The sequence below is a fragment of the Caretta caretta genome, chromosome 11 (assembly GCF_965140235.1).
Source record: "Caretta caretta isolate rCarCar2 chromosome 11, rCarCar1.hap1, whole genome shotgun sequence".
NCBI classification, from domain to species: Eukaryota; Metazoa; Chordata; order Testudines; family Cheloniidae; genus Caretta; species Caretta caretta.
The window spans coordinates 62240703-62254783 of NC_134216.1; the positions used below are offsets into that span (position 1 = coordinate 62240703).

Below are 14081 nucleotides of genomic sequence, written 5' to 3' on the forward strand. Positions count from 1 at the left end.
GTTTCCTTTTTCATTTAGTGTTAATAAATTCAGTTATATTCTGCTGTGTTTTGGAGATTGGAGCACTTCTTTTGGTTGAGTCTTCGTCTTTTATTTCTTTAAGTGTACATTTGGGGGCTCAAAGAGTTTGACTTTCACTGCCCGTTACATTTTTCTTTTATTAAAAAAATTGTCCTGGCAGTTATTTCCCCCTCAGGTACTGCTTTTAGGTTTCCTACAGATTTACTGGTGTTCTCACTGTTATTTTTAGTTTGTGAGAGATCTCCTATTTCTATCTCTCTGATATGTTTAAAATAGGCATCTCCTAAAAATGAGCTTTTAAGCTGCCATATAGTGTATTGTCAAGTGGCTGTTTGCAATTATATGAGAATGGGGAGTGATCTGAGATAAATTAAGTGAGGATTTTACATTCTTAAATATCTATTAGCTGGTGGTTTAGGGATGAGAAAGAAGTGTGTTTTGAAATAAACAATGTACGATACAGAAGCAGACATAACCTACAACGCTGATGTCTGTGGAGAATATGGACTGAGGGGCATAGTTCTTTCACTACTGTACTTAGGCATTTTTGAGCTTTATCTTGTGTGTATAATAGGCTTGGGGCACTTTTAAACTCTTCTGCCCAGATTAATCTAGAGAGAATTTGGTTCAGAGATCCAATTCAACATGTCTTTTAAAAATTGTGAAGGGATTTTTCTTAGTGAATATGTAAAGTATACAGTGGTTGTGCTTAAAAAACTTTCCAAATTTTCCTTAATTAACTTGACTTTAAAAGCAGCAAAGAGTCCTATAGCACCTTATAGACTAACAGACATAGTGGAGCATAAGCTTTCGTGGGTGAATACTCACTTCTTCAGATGCATGAAGTGGAATTTTCCAGAGGCAGGTATAAATATGCAAGCAGGAATCAGGCTAGGGATAACGGGGTTAGTTCAATCAGAGAGGGCGAGGCCCTCTTCTAGCAGTTGAGGTGTGAACACAATGGGAGGAGAAACTGCTTTTGTAGTTGGCGAGCCTTTCACAGTCTATAAGGTGCCACAGGACTCTTTGCCTCTTTTACAGATCAAGACTAACACGGCTACCCCTCTGAAACTTGACTTTAGTGTTTTTTTTTATTTTCTTATTATTATAGGATATATTATCAATACTGAAATAAGATTATCTAAGGAAATTGACAAGTTTCTAATTGTGGCCATGCTGTTTAAAATCGGCAACTGTCTATCATTAGTTTTTCCTCATACTAGGATTGTTATCTAATTGCAAGCATTGGCTTGGAGTAGTAGGTTTTTGTTAATGAGATAGTCTGCTCTTCTTTTCTTGCTTTTACATTTAGCAAGAGTAGGACATTTCTTCTACTCAGGGCCCATTTGAGTTTTTCTTGCATGCCCATGCCCTGATTTGTGCTGCTGCTACAGGGTTCTGCTCTTCAATATTTGTTTTGGAAGCAGCTATGCACTTTCCTCTTCCAGTCCTCTGGAGAACCCTGCGGTAAAAATGCTACGCCCCACCATCTTTCCCACTACAGTTCCTCTCCGGTTGTGAGATAACTGTTTTAGTCAGTGTTCTCCTTTAGAGCCTTGCTTCCTACTCCTCCTCACCCATGTCTATGTTAACTGTCTTCCCTGCATTGACTCAAACTTAGGAGTTTGCAAGTGGGCATCATTCATAGCAGCCCAGAGATCTTGCCAGCTTCACAAATCCCAGTTCCTATTCAAAGCATAGGAAAATATTGTAATGTAGCAAATCTTATTGCATGTTTACTGTTGACTTTTGAAAGAGCGTCACTTTATTTTGAAATGTATAGTTATTTCTGTAGGTAGAATAAATTCATAGCTGTAAACAATTTCTAAGTATGCAGCAAGACGTGTAGAAATATTGCAAAGTGTGACCCTAAGCACCCCTGTATTCAGACCTTAAACACTATTGTAGTAATCTTTGTACAAAATATGACTTATGAGGTACCATTTGAAAACTAATAACTCTCTGATCATTAATATTCTTGTGTGGTGTATGCACATAGTGTGTATTAAGAGTTTTGAATATACACTGCAATTAAAGTGTGTTTAAACTGGGCAACGCAAGTATGTAGGGACAGAATTAGAAAGCCCAGGGCACAAAACAAGATTAAACTAGCTAGAGACATAAAAGGTAAAAATAAAACATTCTACAAATACATTAGCAGCAAGAGGGAAGACCAAGGACAGGGTACGCCCATTACTCAGTGAAAGGGGTGGGAGGAGGCGTGGAAACAATAACAGAAAATGTGGAAATGGCAGAAGTGCTAAATGATATTTTTGTGTCAGTTTTCACCAAAAGGTTTATTAGCAATTGGACATCTACCTTAATGAATGCCAGTGAAAAGGAGGTAGTATCCTAAACTAAAATAAAGAAAGAACAAGTTAAAAATTACTTAGACAAGTTAGATGTTTTCAAGTCACTGGTGCCTGATGAAATATATTCTAGAATATTCAAGGAGCTGACTGAGGAGATATCTGAACCATTAGTGATTATCTTCTAAAAGTCATGGAAGATGGGTGAGATTCCAGAGGACTGGAAAAGGGCAAATATAGTGCCAATCTATAAAAAGGGGAATAAGGACAACCAGGGAAGTTGCAGACCAGTCAGTACCAGGAAAGATAATGGAGCAAATAATTAAGCAATCAGTTTGCAGAAATGTAGAAGATAATAAGGTGATAAGTAACAAATTGTGTCAAACCACCCTAATAACTTTCTTTGACAGAGTAACAAACCTCATGGATGGGGGGAAGCAGTAGACATGGTATATCTTGACTTTAGTAAGACTTTTGATACTCTCTTATATGACCATCTGATAAACAAATTAGGGAAATACAACCTAGATGGAACTACTGTAAGGTGGATGCATAACTGATTGGAAAACCTTTCCTAGAGGGTAGTTATCAGTGGTTCACAATTGAGCTGGAAGGGCATATCAAGTGGGGTCCCACAGGGATCAGTTCTGGTTCCGGTTCTGTTCAATGTCTTCATCAATGATTTAGATAATGGCATAGAGGATAATACCAAGCTGGGAGGAGTTGCAAATGCTTTGGAGGATAAAATTAAAATTCAAAAAGACCTGGACAAACTGGAGAAATAGATTGAAGTAAATAGGATGAAATTCAATAAAGACAAATGCAATATATTCCACTTAGGAAGGAACAGTCAGTTGCACACACAAAATGGGAAATGACTGTGTGTAGGAAGGAGTACTGCAGAAAGGGATCTGAACATCATAGTGGTTCATAAGCTAAACACGAGTTAACAGTGTAACATTGTTGCAAAAAAAGCAAACATCATTCTGGGATATATTAGCAGTGTTGTAAGCAAGACACAAGAATTAATTCTTCTGCTCTACTCTGCGCTGATTAGGCCTCAACTGGAGTACTGTGTCCTGTTCTGGGTGCCACATTTCAGGAAAGATGTGGACAAATTGGAGAAAGTCCACCAATGAGTAACAAAAATTATGAAAGGTCTAGAAAACATGACCTATGAGGGAAGATGGAAAATTTGGGTTTGTTAAGTCTGGAGAAGAGAAGACTAAGAGGGGACATAACTGTTTCCTCGTACATAAAAGGTTGCTACAAGGAGGCGGGAGAGAAATTATTCTCTTTAACCTCTGAGGATAGGACAAGAAGCAATGGTCTTAAATTGCAGCAAGGGTGATTGAGTTTGGACATTAGCAAAAACTTCCTAACTGTCAGGGTGGTTAAGCACTGGAATAAATTGCCTTGGGAGGTTGTGGAATCTGCATCATTGGAGATTTTTAAGAGCAGGTTAGACAAACACCTGTCAGGGATGGTCTAGATAATGCTTAGCCCTGCCTTGAGTGCAGGGGACTGAACTAGATGACCTCTTGAGGCCTCTTCTAGTCCTGCAATTCTATGATCTGTTTCAGTGGGACTGGGTAAACAGGTCTGCTTTAGACAAAGGAATGTATATTTGATTCTCTGACCAGCCTGTGTTTCAGGCAAAGACAATGAATATCAATTTTTACACATTAGGTAAATCGAGTTAAGATAACAAATAGGGGGAAGAGAGTAGAGCTTCCTTCACAACCAGACTCCATGTCACCTTACTCACAGCTTGAATAAACTTTACATTGTAGGTAACATTTAGAAGAACCCATTTTAAAGTTTTATTGGTCTGTGAGGACTGGGGAGGAGGGACTGAACATAAGGTGACAAGCAACTGAATCAACTGATTTATACAATACTATTGTATTATAAAAGTGTACAGAGTGAAGTCTTTTCTGAAATAACACACTGGGGGTTAATATTATTGTGAAATGTATGGATTAACACTATATGAGGAAATATGGATAATTAATGATATTATGCTTTAAAGTCTGTGGCCAAACAGGGAGAAACTGGTTCCCTCTCAGATAGGAGAGAAGGCAGCTATTTACCTGTCTCCTATATATATTAAGCATGGTGAAATGAAAACAGTGGAAGCCCCATTAATGTACAGGGGGATGGGAAATCCAAAGGAAGGGAAAAACAGAATGAGGTCATCATGCCTCTTGAAATAAAGGCACTGAACTTTGGAAGATGTAAGCAAAAATAGAAGCCATCTTTGTCATCCCTCACTGGATGGACGCTGGAGGCCAGAGCTCTTGCAAGCTGAGAAATATGAGTCCTTCAACTATGGAAGGATTGAAGTCTCTGGAAACTGAATATAGTTGAGACACTTAGGAAGAAAAGGGAAGCCAGTGCCTTGTCTTCTGTGGCTGTTCCTGACTGAGAGAAAGTCAACCATGGTTGGAAAGAAGGAAGACTGATGAGGGAAACCATCTAGAACAAAATGTATACCTTGCTATATTAAGTTTTAGACTTTTAGTTTTGTGTTTTGTTTGTATGTAGCCCTGTCTAGCTTTATTCCTTTAAATTGGTATCACTTAACCTATGTCCAATTGTTAATAAATTTGTTTCATTTTCACTATAAACCAGCTCAGTTCTGTGTTTGTAGAGAAGAGTGTATTTACCCTAGTTAAGTTAATAAGCTGCAATGTGCTTTTGTCTTTAGAGGAACAACAAACCTATTGTTTCTCTGAACTGTCCTGGAGAGGGCTGGACATTGCAGAACACATGGTTTTGGGAAAATTCAGTACTGGGAGTGTGTTGGGGTCACCCTGCAAGTAGTAACCGATTCCGGTAGAAGTCGATGTGGGGCTGCAGACAAGCAGCTAAGGTCAGAGCTGCAGAACTAGGTGTGACTTGCATGCTGGTAGGCTAGCTGTGAGTGGCCCAGGCTGGAAGCTGCAGCAGCAAAGCATGGTAAGGCACTCAGGCTTGCAGGCAGGCTGTGACTCAACCCCTTACTGGTCTGCATTGCACTCTGAACCCCATAACACGTAGATTTTCTGGTTTTTATGTATTTGTTTTCATGCTTTTTCTTCAAAGGGCTCAGGATATCTTCCGTCAGGCAATGAAATCTCCAACTGTCTTCTTGGAAGTGGTTCCTCCATATAATCGTGAACAATATGAAAAGTCTGCCATTGCTCCCCTTTGTTTGCTCGATAATGATGATGGAGTTCCAAAAACAAAGGTTCCACCTCCTGTTCTTATGAAACCAGCTGTGAAAACGGTAGATCTCTCTGGAATGAACAGCCTGGAGACAGATCTGCAGGCAACGCTACAACGTGCTAAGAGCCCCAATCTCCCAAGGTTGGGTAAGAAACCATCTTCACCATCCCTGTCTCCTCTGATGGGCTTCAGCAACAAGAAAAATGCAAAGAGAATAAAGATAGACCTTAAGAAAGGTAAAGGTTCAACAATCAGCAGTGATGCACTGTAACAACTACATGTTCTCTGTATTGGTACCTTAACTTTTAACTGAACTGGTGACATGGGGCCAGCTGAGTGTTTAAACAGCTTAGTTATTGATACTTTACTAAAAGATAAACAAAATGTTCTGAATATGTCACTGGGGACTATTGCCAAGTTTTTCCTGCCCTGTTTTGTTTTTACATGTTGGTGTGACATCATTGTGGGAGGAAGTTCATATGAAGTGATGCTGTTGCATTCTGCACTTAAGGAAAAATGAGCAGAACAGGAAAAACAAATCCAAAATTTCCATGGCTTTGTCGTTAGAAGATCCAGAGGCAACCTAATCTGAACTGAAGAAGAAGCTGTGTAGAGTGTGCAAGGGGGATAGTTTAAAAGAATGATAAAGTAGAGCAAGTACATGGGATGCAGCAATTAAATTTGAGAATGCGCAGTGCAGCCCCACAAATTAATTGGAGTGGAGCTTTCAGGAACTTCCCTGTAATTCATGGATTTTGAAGCCAGAAAGGACCATTATGATCATTTGGTCTGACCTGAGAAGTGATTCATGATATGTAACACAGGCCAGAGGAGTTCCTGTTATGAATGCATGGATCAAGAGCACATCTTTTATGAAAACATCCGGTCTAGATTTTAAAATGTCTGGTGATCAAGAATCTCCCACAACCCTTGATAAATTGTTTCAATGTTTAATTACTCTCACTGTTACAGTCAGCCCCTTATTTCTAGTCTGAATTTGTCTAGCTCCATCTCCCAACCATTGGCTCTTGTTATACCTTTGTTTAACCGAATAATTCTTTATTCTCCCCGTGTAGATACTTATGGGCTGTGATCAGGTTACCTCTTAACTTTCTCTTTGATAAGCTTACGTCTCTCACTTTAAGGCATGTTTTCGAGTCCCTTAATCATTCTTTTGACTTTTCTCTGCATTTCCTCCAATGTAACATCCTTCTTGAAATGTGAATACCGGAACTGGACAGAGTGTTCCAGTCGTGGTTGCACTAATGCCCAATATAGAGATAATATTACTTCCCTATTCCTGCTTGATATTCCTCGGTTTATATATCATGACCCCCTAAGTCCTTTTCAGAGTCACTGCTTCGCAGGATAGTGTCCCACATCCTGTAAGTATGGCCTCTGTTCTTTGTTCCTAGATGGTATGACCTTATATTCGGCTATATTGAAATCTGCCTGCACTCTCCTTGCTAAGCAATCCACGTCTATCACCTTCATTATTTACCACTCCCACAATCTCTGTATCCTCTGCAAACTTCATCAGTAGTGATTTTATGTTTTCTTCCAGAGCATTGACAAAAACAGTAAATAGCTTAGAGACAAGAACCAATCCTGCAGGACCTTGCTGGAAACACACCCTTTTGATGATGGTTCCCTATTTACAATTATATTTTGCTATCAGTACTCTAGTTTTTAATCCATTTAATATGTGCCATGTTATTTTTTGTAGTATTCTAGTTTTTTAATCAAAATGTCATGTGATACCAAGCCAAATGCCTTCCAGAAGTCTAAGTGTATTTATGAACCAAACCTATTATCTCATCAAAAATGATACTAACTTAGTTTGACAAGATTTATTTTCCATAAACCCATGTTAATTGGCATTATAAAACATTAATTCTTTATTAATTAAGTCCTGCATCAGCAATTCTATTATTTTACCTGGGATTACTGTCAGGCTGGCAGGCCTATAGTTACTCAGGTCATCCTATTTACTCTTTTTAAATATTGGTAAAAAGTTATCTTTTTCTGGTCCTCTAGAACATCCCCAGTGTTCCAAGTCTTACTGAACAGAAGCAGTTAATGCTCAAGAGAGTTCCTCAGTCAGCTCTTTTAAAACTCTGCTGATTTAAAGATGTGTGACTTTAGCTGCTATTTAACATTCTGTGTAGTTATTGTTGGAATGGAAAGAATTCCATCATTGTGTGATGGGAATACATCATCTGACTTTTCCCTAAATACAGAACAGAAATATCTGTTGAACACTTCTGTCTTTTTGTTATTATTACTGACAATTCTACCATTTCCATCGAGTAAAGGACCCTGATACTTGACATCATTGTTAAGGTTTCTTTTATTTGGGACGTTTTCAAAAAAACACAAAACCCTTTTTTTATTGTGCGGTCTCTGCTGGCCATATATTTCTGCTTGTGTTCTTTTGCGTCCCTTATCAATTTTCCACAATTCCTAGCGTCTGACTTCTATTTATTGTTAGAAAGTGTCCCTTTTTTCCATTTATTATATATGGGGTTGTTTTTGTTCTGTTTATGTTGCTGCTTTTTTGCTTCTCTTTTGAACCAGGCTGAGGTTTATTTTTTGTTTGTTTTTAAACTATCATAGCCTGCTTTCTCAATTTGTGGCTTTGTGGGCATTGAGTAAAATGTTCTTAAACAGTTCCCAATTATCATTTATATTTTTATTTAATTTTTTTCTCCAAGCTGATTTGGTTCATAATTGTTTTCAGCTTTGAAATATTGACTCTTTTAAATTCTGTTTACACATAACAAATGTAAGAAAGTCATGATCACTTGTACTAAACAACTGCTAATTTTTAGTTCTGTGATATATTCTTCTTTAGCTGTCAAGCTGAGGTTCAATATAGAATTCCCCTGTTATAGCTGTCACACTTTTTGTGTTAGGAAATAGTCATATATGGCTTTTAGAAATTACAAGGATGTTGTTGTACTGGCAGCATGAGAACTCTAGTATATGTCACCCAAATTGAAATCGCTCGTGAGTTTTCGCTATACATTACAGATGGGTGCTTAAGGAGACAGTCGTCCTCTTCTCTCTTGATTTGGTGGTCTAGAGCAGACATGCATTAGCAGCTATCTTGTGCTTTAGCTGTTAAAACATTGATCCATAAGCATTCAAGATTGTTTGCTTCCAACGTTGTCAGTTACTTGGAAATAGGCAATGCCATCATGACACACAGTGCTACTCCTCATCCCCTTTTGCCCACTTGATCCTTCCTTAAATAGGTTATAACCAGTGATGTTGACATTCCAATCATGCACATTTTTCCACCATGTTTCAGTAATGTCAACAAGGTTGAATTTATGCTCATAGATGAGCAATTCTAATCGCTCGTTTATTACCCACACTCTTAGGACTGGTGTACAGGCAATGAAAAATCTTCTTCTCTTGGTGCCTTGATTAATTTGGTTCATGGCACCTTGATTTTGCGCTAAATAAATGCTCACTTGTACATCCTCCCCTTGCTTCACTCGTTCCTTTTGTTGTTAAACATCCTGCTATCCCCTAGAAGCTTTGTTCCCCTTCTGCTAAAATGGAGGTTATCCAATCTATACAACCATTCTCCCCATAAGAGGTAGGTTAATGTTCCTCACAATAAAAACCTGCTACCTTACGCTACTTAGTCAGCAGTTCTCTACCAGAATCTCCTTCTTTCCGTCTTCCTTCACTTTTGGGGCAGAAAGGATCTCAAGAAAAGTCACTTGAACATAGCTCCTTCAGCACTCTTCCAAGTTCTCTGAAGTTGTCTGTAACTTGTGAGATATCATGTGAAGCAATGTCTTTAATGCCAATGTGCACGGCTGGCTTTGATAACCTCAATCTCCCAGACCCTTGCCAGACAGATGAAAACCTGTGTGTGCATAGATTTCTGCTTAAGATAATATTGAGTCATTCCACATTACTAAGACTTAAGTAGCGTTTTCCGTATGCTTTGAATGGTATAAAGTTTCTGTGCTCTTCATCACTGTCACCATATTTCTTCCTTTAACTTAATTTTGAGCATATTTTGGGTAACAATCATGCCATTGATTATAGGCACACAATATGGTGTCAGTCAGTCCCCCTTCCTGTATCTGTGCTGCTTTGCCTAATTTTTTTACCATAATTTTCTTTGCTTTACACCACTATATGCAAATATTTTATGAGATGATTTGACTCTAAAGGATTAATATCTAAAGAAGTCCCAAAACTACCTGGGAAAGAGGCATTATATTTAGAGTGAGCCCTCCATTTAGTTTCTGATTGGAGCATGGGTAATTCAAAACTATTTTAGTTCATGCATATTAACAGCAGGGTCTGAACCTGTCTCTTCTGACAGTGTCATAATACTTACTCTTCTGGTCCTCCATGAAATCATGCTCAATGGCTGAAGCAGCTCTCATTGAGAGCTAATCTAAATGCTTGCTCTTGATACTTATGTTTTTAAATTTTACTGTTCCATTATTTTAATTAATATCATTTTCTTGTTGAAATTTACAATAAACCTTCTCTGTCTGCACTCTAGGTCCTGAAGGACTTGGTTTCACTGTGGTTACCAGAGACTCTTCGGTTCATGGCCCTGGTCCTATTTTTGTGAAGAATATTTTGCCAAAGGGGGCAGCAGTCAAAGATGGTCGTTTGCAATCAGGCGACCGAATACTGGAGGTTAGCAGAACTGGGAATATCAAACATCCTGTCCTTTCTCACCACTAAATATTGTTTATCGACTTTTTCAAATTTATATTTTATATTTATTTGTATTTTCTGAAATTACTAGTGACCAAAATAGCATAGCATGTTTCTAATTTAAACCCCATATTGTAGGTTGTTGGGGTTTTGTTTTTTTTAAACACAGTGCTTTCATACTGCTTGTTGACTTAAATACACAGTTCAGAATCAGGTGCTTGTGAAAACAGTCTTGCAAGGCATTCAAACAAGGGAGAGCTGATAAAATGGCTGCCCGATTTTGAAAGTAGATACATCAATTGAAAAAAACAGTCTCTGAAATAATATCCAAGGATCTGTGTTTTCACTGTGAATGTTTTTCTAATGCACATTTTAAATCAGTTGCATTGTATTTTCTCGGTTTTAAATGTTCATATTTGTCTGACTTATGAACTCATTATCTATGGGGCTATTTTTACTTGCTAACCTCAAAGAGCTCTAATGTAAACAATATTAATGCTTAACTCTTGTTTAGTGGTTTTCACTTTCAAAGTGCTTTACAAACTGATTAATCTTCACAAAACCCCTGCCAGGTAGGTGTTATAAACCCCCATTAACAGATGGTGAAAAGTAGCAAAGAGGATAAGTGATTTGTGCAAGCCTGAGAGAAAACTCACTGTAGCAACCAAATTAAGGGCTTGGGTACATGGCTCTGCAGCGCAGATTATGGGGGTGTGAATTCCAGCACACACTGAGGTGTTGCTCTGTAACTGCCCCATGTAAACCTTGCTAACATGAACTAGCAGGTATCTAATTTGTAGTAACGTAGTCCCAGAAGACTACGTCAATGCAAGCTAGGTACTTTGTGGTTCCAGCTAGTAGGGTCTACACGGGCAGTCACAGCTTAACACTTCAGTGTGTGCTGTAACTCACGGTCCCGTGGTCTGTGCTACAGGACCATGTAGACCGCCCTTAAAACTCAACCTTTCTTGGTTCTCAGACCTCTGAACCACACCTCTCCCAGTTTAGAAAATCAAAGACAGCACTTGTTAGAGTTATTTTGTTTGTTTCCTAATTACATCGATTAGGTGAATGGCAGAGATGTCACTGGCAGGACCCAAGAAGAACTAGTGGCTATGTTGAGAAGCACTAAGCAAGGGGAGACTGTCTCTCTGATCGTGGCTCGGCAAGAGGAAGCCTTTCTGCCTCGAGAGCTGGTAATGTTTTTTCCGCTATGCCGAATCAGACTAGTTCTCTGTTTAAAAATTGACCTAAGAAATACAAGTAAACTGTTGCTGGATGAGAAACCAGTGAAGGGCAATTATTTAAAGCTGGTCTTGGAGAAGTATTTATATTTCATTTTACCCATTATTTAATACAATTCTTTGACATTTGATTTTCATCCCAGAAGTGACATCATAGGCATAATTTGCAAGGGAATACTGTAAATTAATTATGTAATGATGAGATTGAGAATGCGTGAAAATAAAGTACTCTTTTTTTAGGCTTAGGGTTTTGTTTTAAGTGTACATGGTGAATTTCATTGCTTGTGAAAGTAATGGACTAATGACACTGGTTGCTGACAGGCTCTGAAGCTTCCCTACACAATTCTGACAATGCCTCTAAAACAGGCATTGTTCAGTACTGGGCATCTCCTAAACTGGGAATACCAATTCTGGCAAATTATGTGGAGGTTATATGAGCTGAAGGGAAAATTCCATAGTAGTTCTCAGGGCTAATAGGGGAGAACCTTGCTTTCTTGGCAAACATTCTTTGATTTTAACAGAAAAAGTTCTAATATGTGTGAACTGTTCTTAAACTGTTTAACAGATTTCACATTCATTTAATAATAAAGCAGTGCTTTGGGAAACCTTAAATGTGAAATCATATTCCTTCCCACCCTAAATATACATAGGAGGAGTCCATTAATGTAGAGATACATACTTGTTTCCTCTCAAAGAAGACCATCTCTTTTCCCTTATCTTGACTGATGCATATATTTGTCTTTTCAGTGAGAGCTCTGCACGATAAAGGAAGGACAGCACTTCCTGCCTTTGTCTCATTCTATTTTCTTTAAAGAAAACAAATGGCCTTTCTTGTTTTCTTACTTGAAGAATGAGCCTTCTCCCTTTTGTCAGGACTTCGCTTTTCCTTTTGCTTAACCCCCTGTTAGCACCATCTCCTTCTGCAATCCACTTTGGTATGTTTTCTCATACTTTTCCTCTTTCCTTGTTATCACTTAGTCCTTGTTGAGCAAAGTGTGTGTGTTGCCTGCACTCCTATCGGAAGCCCTGGAATAGGTTAGTTGCTGTGATATGACCCTCTGTCTTTCTGCCACTGCTTCCTGTACATGTACTACTGATCCAGAGCCAAAATGAAGTGTGCTGAGCTAATCTATTTTTGTTTTAATTTTCCTTTTTGCTTGAGCAATTATGTAAGGGGAAAAATTAGTGATGGAATGCTATCAAACCCATCCCAGGTTTATTAAAGATATAATAACATTGCTAATTAGTGGTTCCCAGAGCTGCCAACCATGCTGACCTTGGTGAGGCCCTATTTAGAAAGATCCTGAGCTCTAAATTCACTGTATGTATGGGCATGAAGGGGAGAGTTTCTACATAAATGTACAAACCTGTTCCTCATATTTAGGATCGGAACTCAAACGTAATTCTCCTTCCTCTTCCCAATTTTTTTAAACAATAAAGGGGAAAAAAGCAAACAGTTTTGTAAGTACCATTGCTTGAGAAGTGTGTGTTTTTTTTTAAGTGTGCCATACTTTTTTTTTTAAACCATTTCTGTGTCAGTGTCTTTCCCACCTAGCGTTATGTTTCCTGCTTTGCTGTTTTATGCCAGATTATTCTGGAAATTACAGCAACCGTTTGTGGGTAAAAGAAGCTGTCGAAATTTTTAATGTATTTATAATATCTATCTGCCAAGCTTGCTTGCTATTCAATTCTAGACCCTATAGCAAGGATTAGCTATATTTCATGAGTTACTCCTGACTGGCAAGATTGAGACCTAGAAGGTAGCCACATTTATCCTTCTGGTTTGGCCTTCACTTAAATTGCTTTCTCTGTGAAAGAGTGATGCTCATATGGCCCTCAGAGCAAAAGCGATGACATGTGAATTCTAATACAGTAGCGTAGGCCTTGTAAACCCATTGACCTACCATATAACATATTTTAGTAGCTGAAATTTGTGTTGGATGCTTTTAAGGAACATGTCCTTCTAATTTAGAAGCCTTTCAGTAATATCTACTTGGTAGCTTGCTATAGAAATATGGCTTACAATACTGCCAGGTTACCAGATGTTCAGATTAATGTGATGTTTGATGGAAGTCATGTGGCATCTGAAAATAGTCTCAGCAGAGATTTGAAAGGAATCAAAAACTAGCTGATGTGCCTTTGTTGTTGTTTTTAATTTTAAGATTGAATTAGAGTAATCCTCTGCCACCAACAATACATATTTGATAAAGGAGAAGAAAACACAAACCAACATAGCTTAGAATGTTTGTTTTTAGGAGGAAAGTAGATGGTTAATCCAATATTTTCTACGGATGATGTTAGCTACAGGCTGAGGCCCTATGTACTGCATGTAGAATATGACCCAAAAGTTTGTTGTGGTTGTGATTTTAACATTAGGGTAGGGTAAATGCTGCTACAGCAAACCTGTTCTTCGTTTGAGCAGTGCTCTGAATATATGAGTTCAGTTCAAGATGTTGTTGGTGATCTCAAAAGATCTGAAGGATTTGGCAACCTTGCTGTTGAAAGGTCCAATTCAAACACTCTGTGTCCTCGTGGCAGACTGTCTTTCACAGTCTCCAAGGCATGGTGCAAAACACCTTTATTTTGTTTATCATTCCAT

At 38.3% G+C, this 14081-nt stretch overlaps 1 protein-coding gene across 3 annotated transcripts in view; it reads left to right on the top strand.

Annotated features, from left to right (window-relative positions):
- The window catches only part of PARD3B (par-3 family cell polarity regulator beta), a 608177-nt gene that overhangs the window by 301262 nt on the left and 292834 nt on the right, over positions 1 to 14081 (top strand). For all 3 annotated transcript variants that reach the window (XM_048869082.2, XM_048869081.2, XM_048869083.2), the window contains 3 exons: positions 5418 to 5776; positions 10078 to 10217; positions 11306 to 11434. In XM_048869082.2, the coding sequence (XP_048725039.1) occupies positions 5418 to 5776; positions 10078 to 10217; positions 11306 to 11434 (628 nt within the window). The remainder of the gene's footprint in view (positions 1 to 5417; positions 5777 to 10077; positions 10218 to 11305; positions 11435 to 14081) is intronic.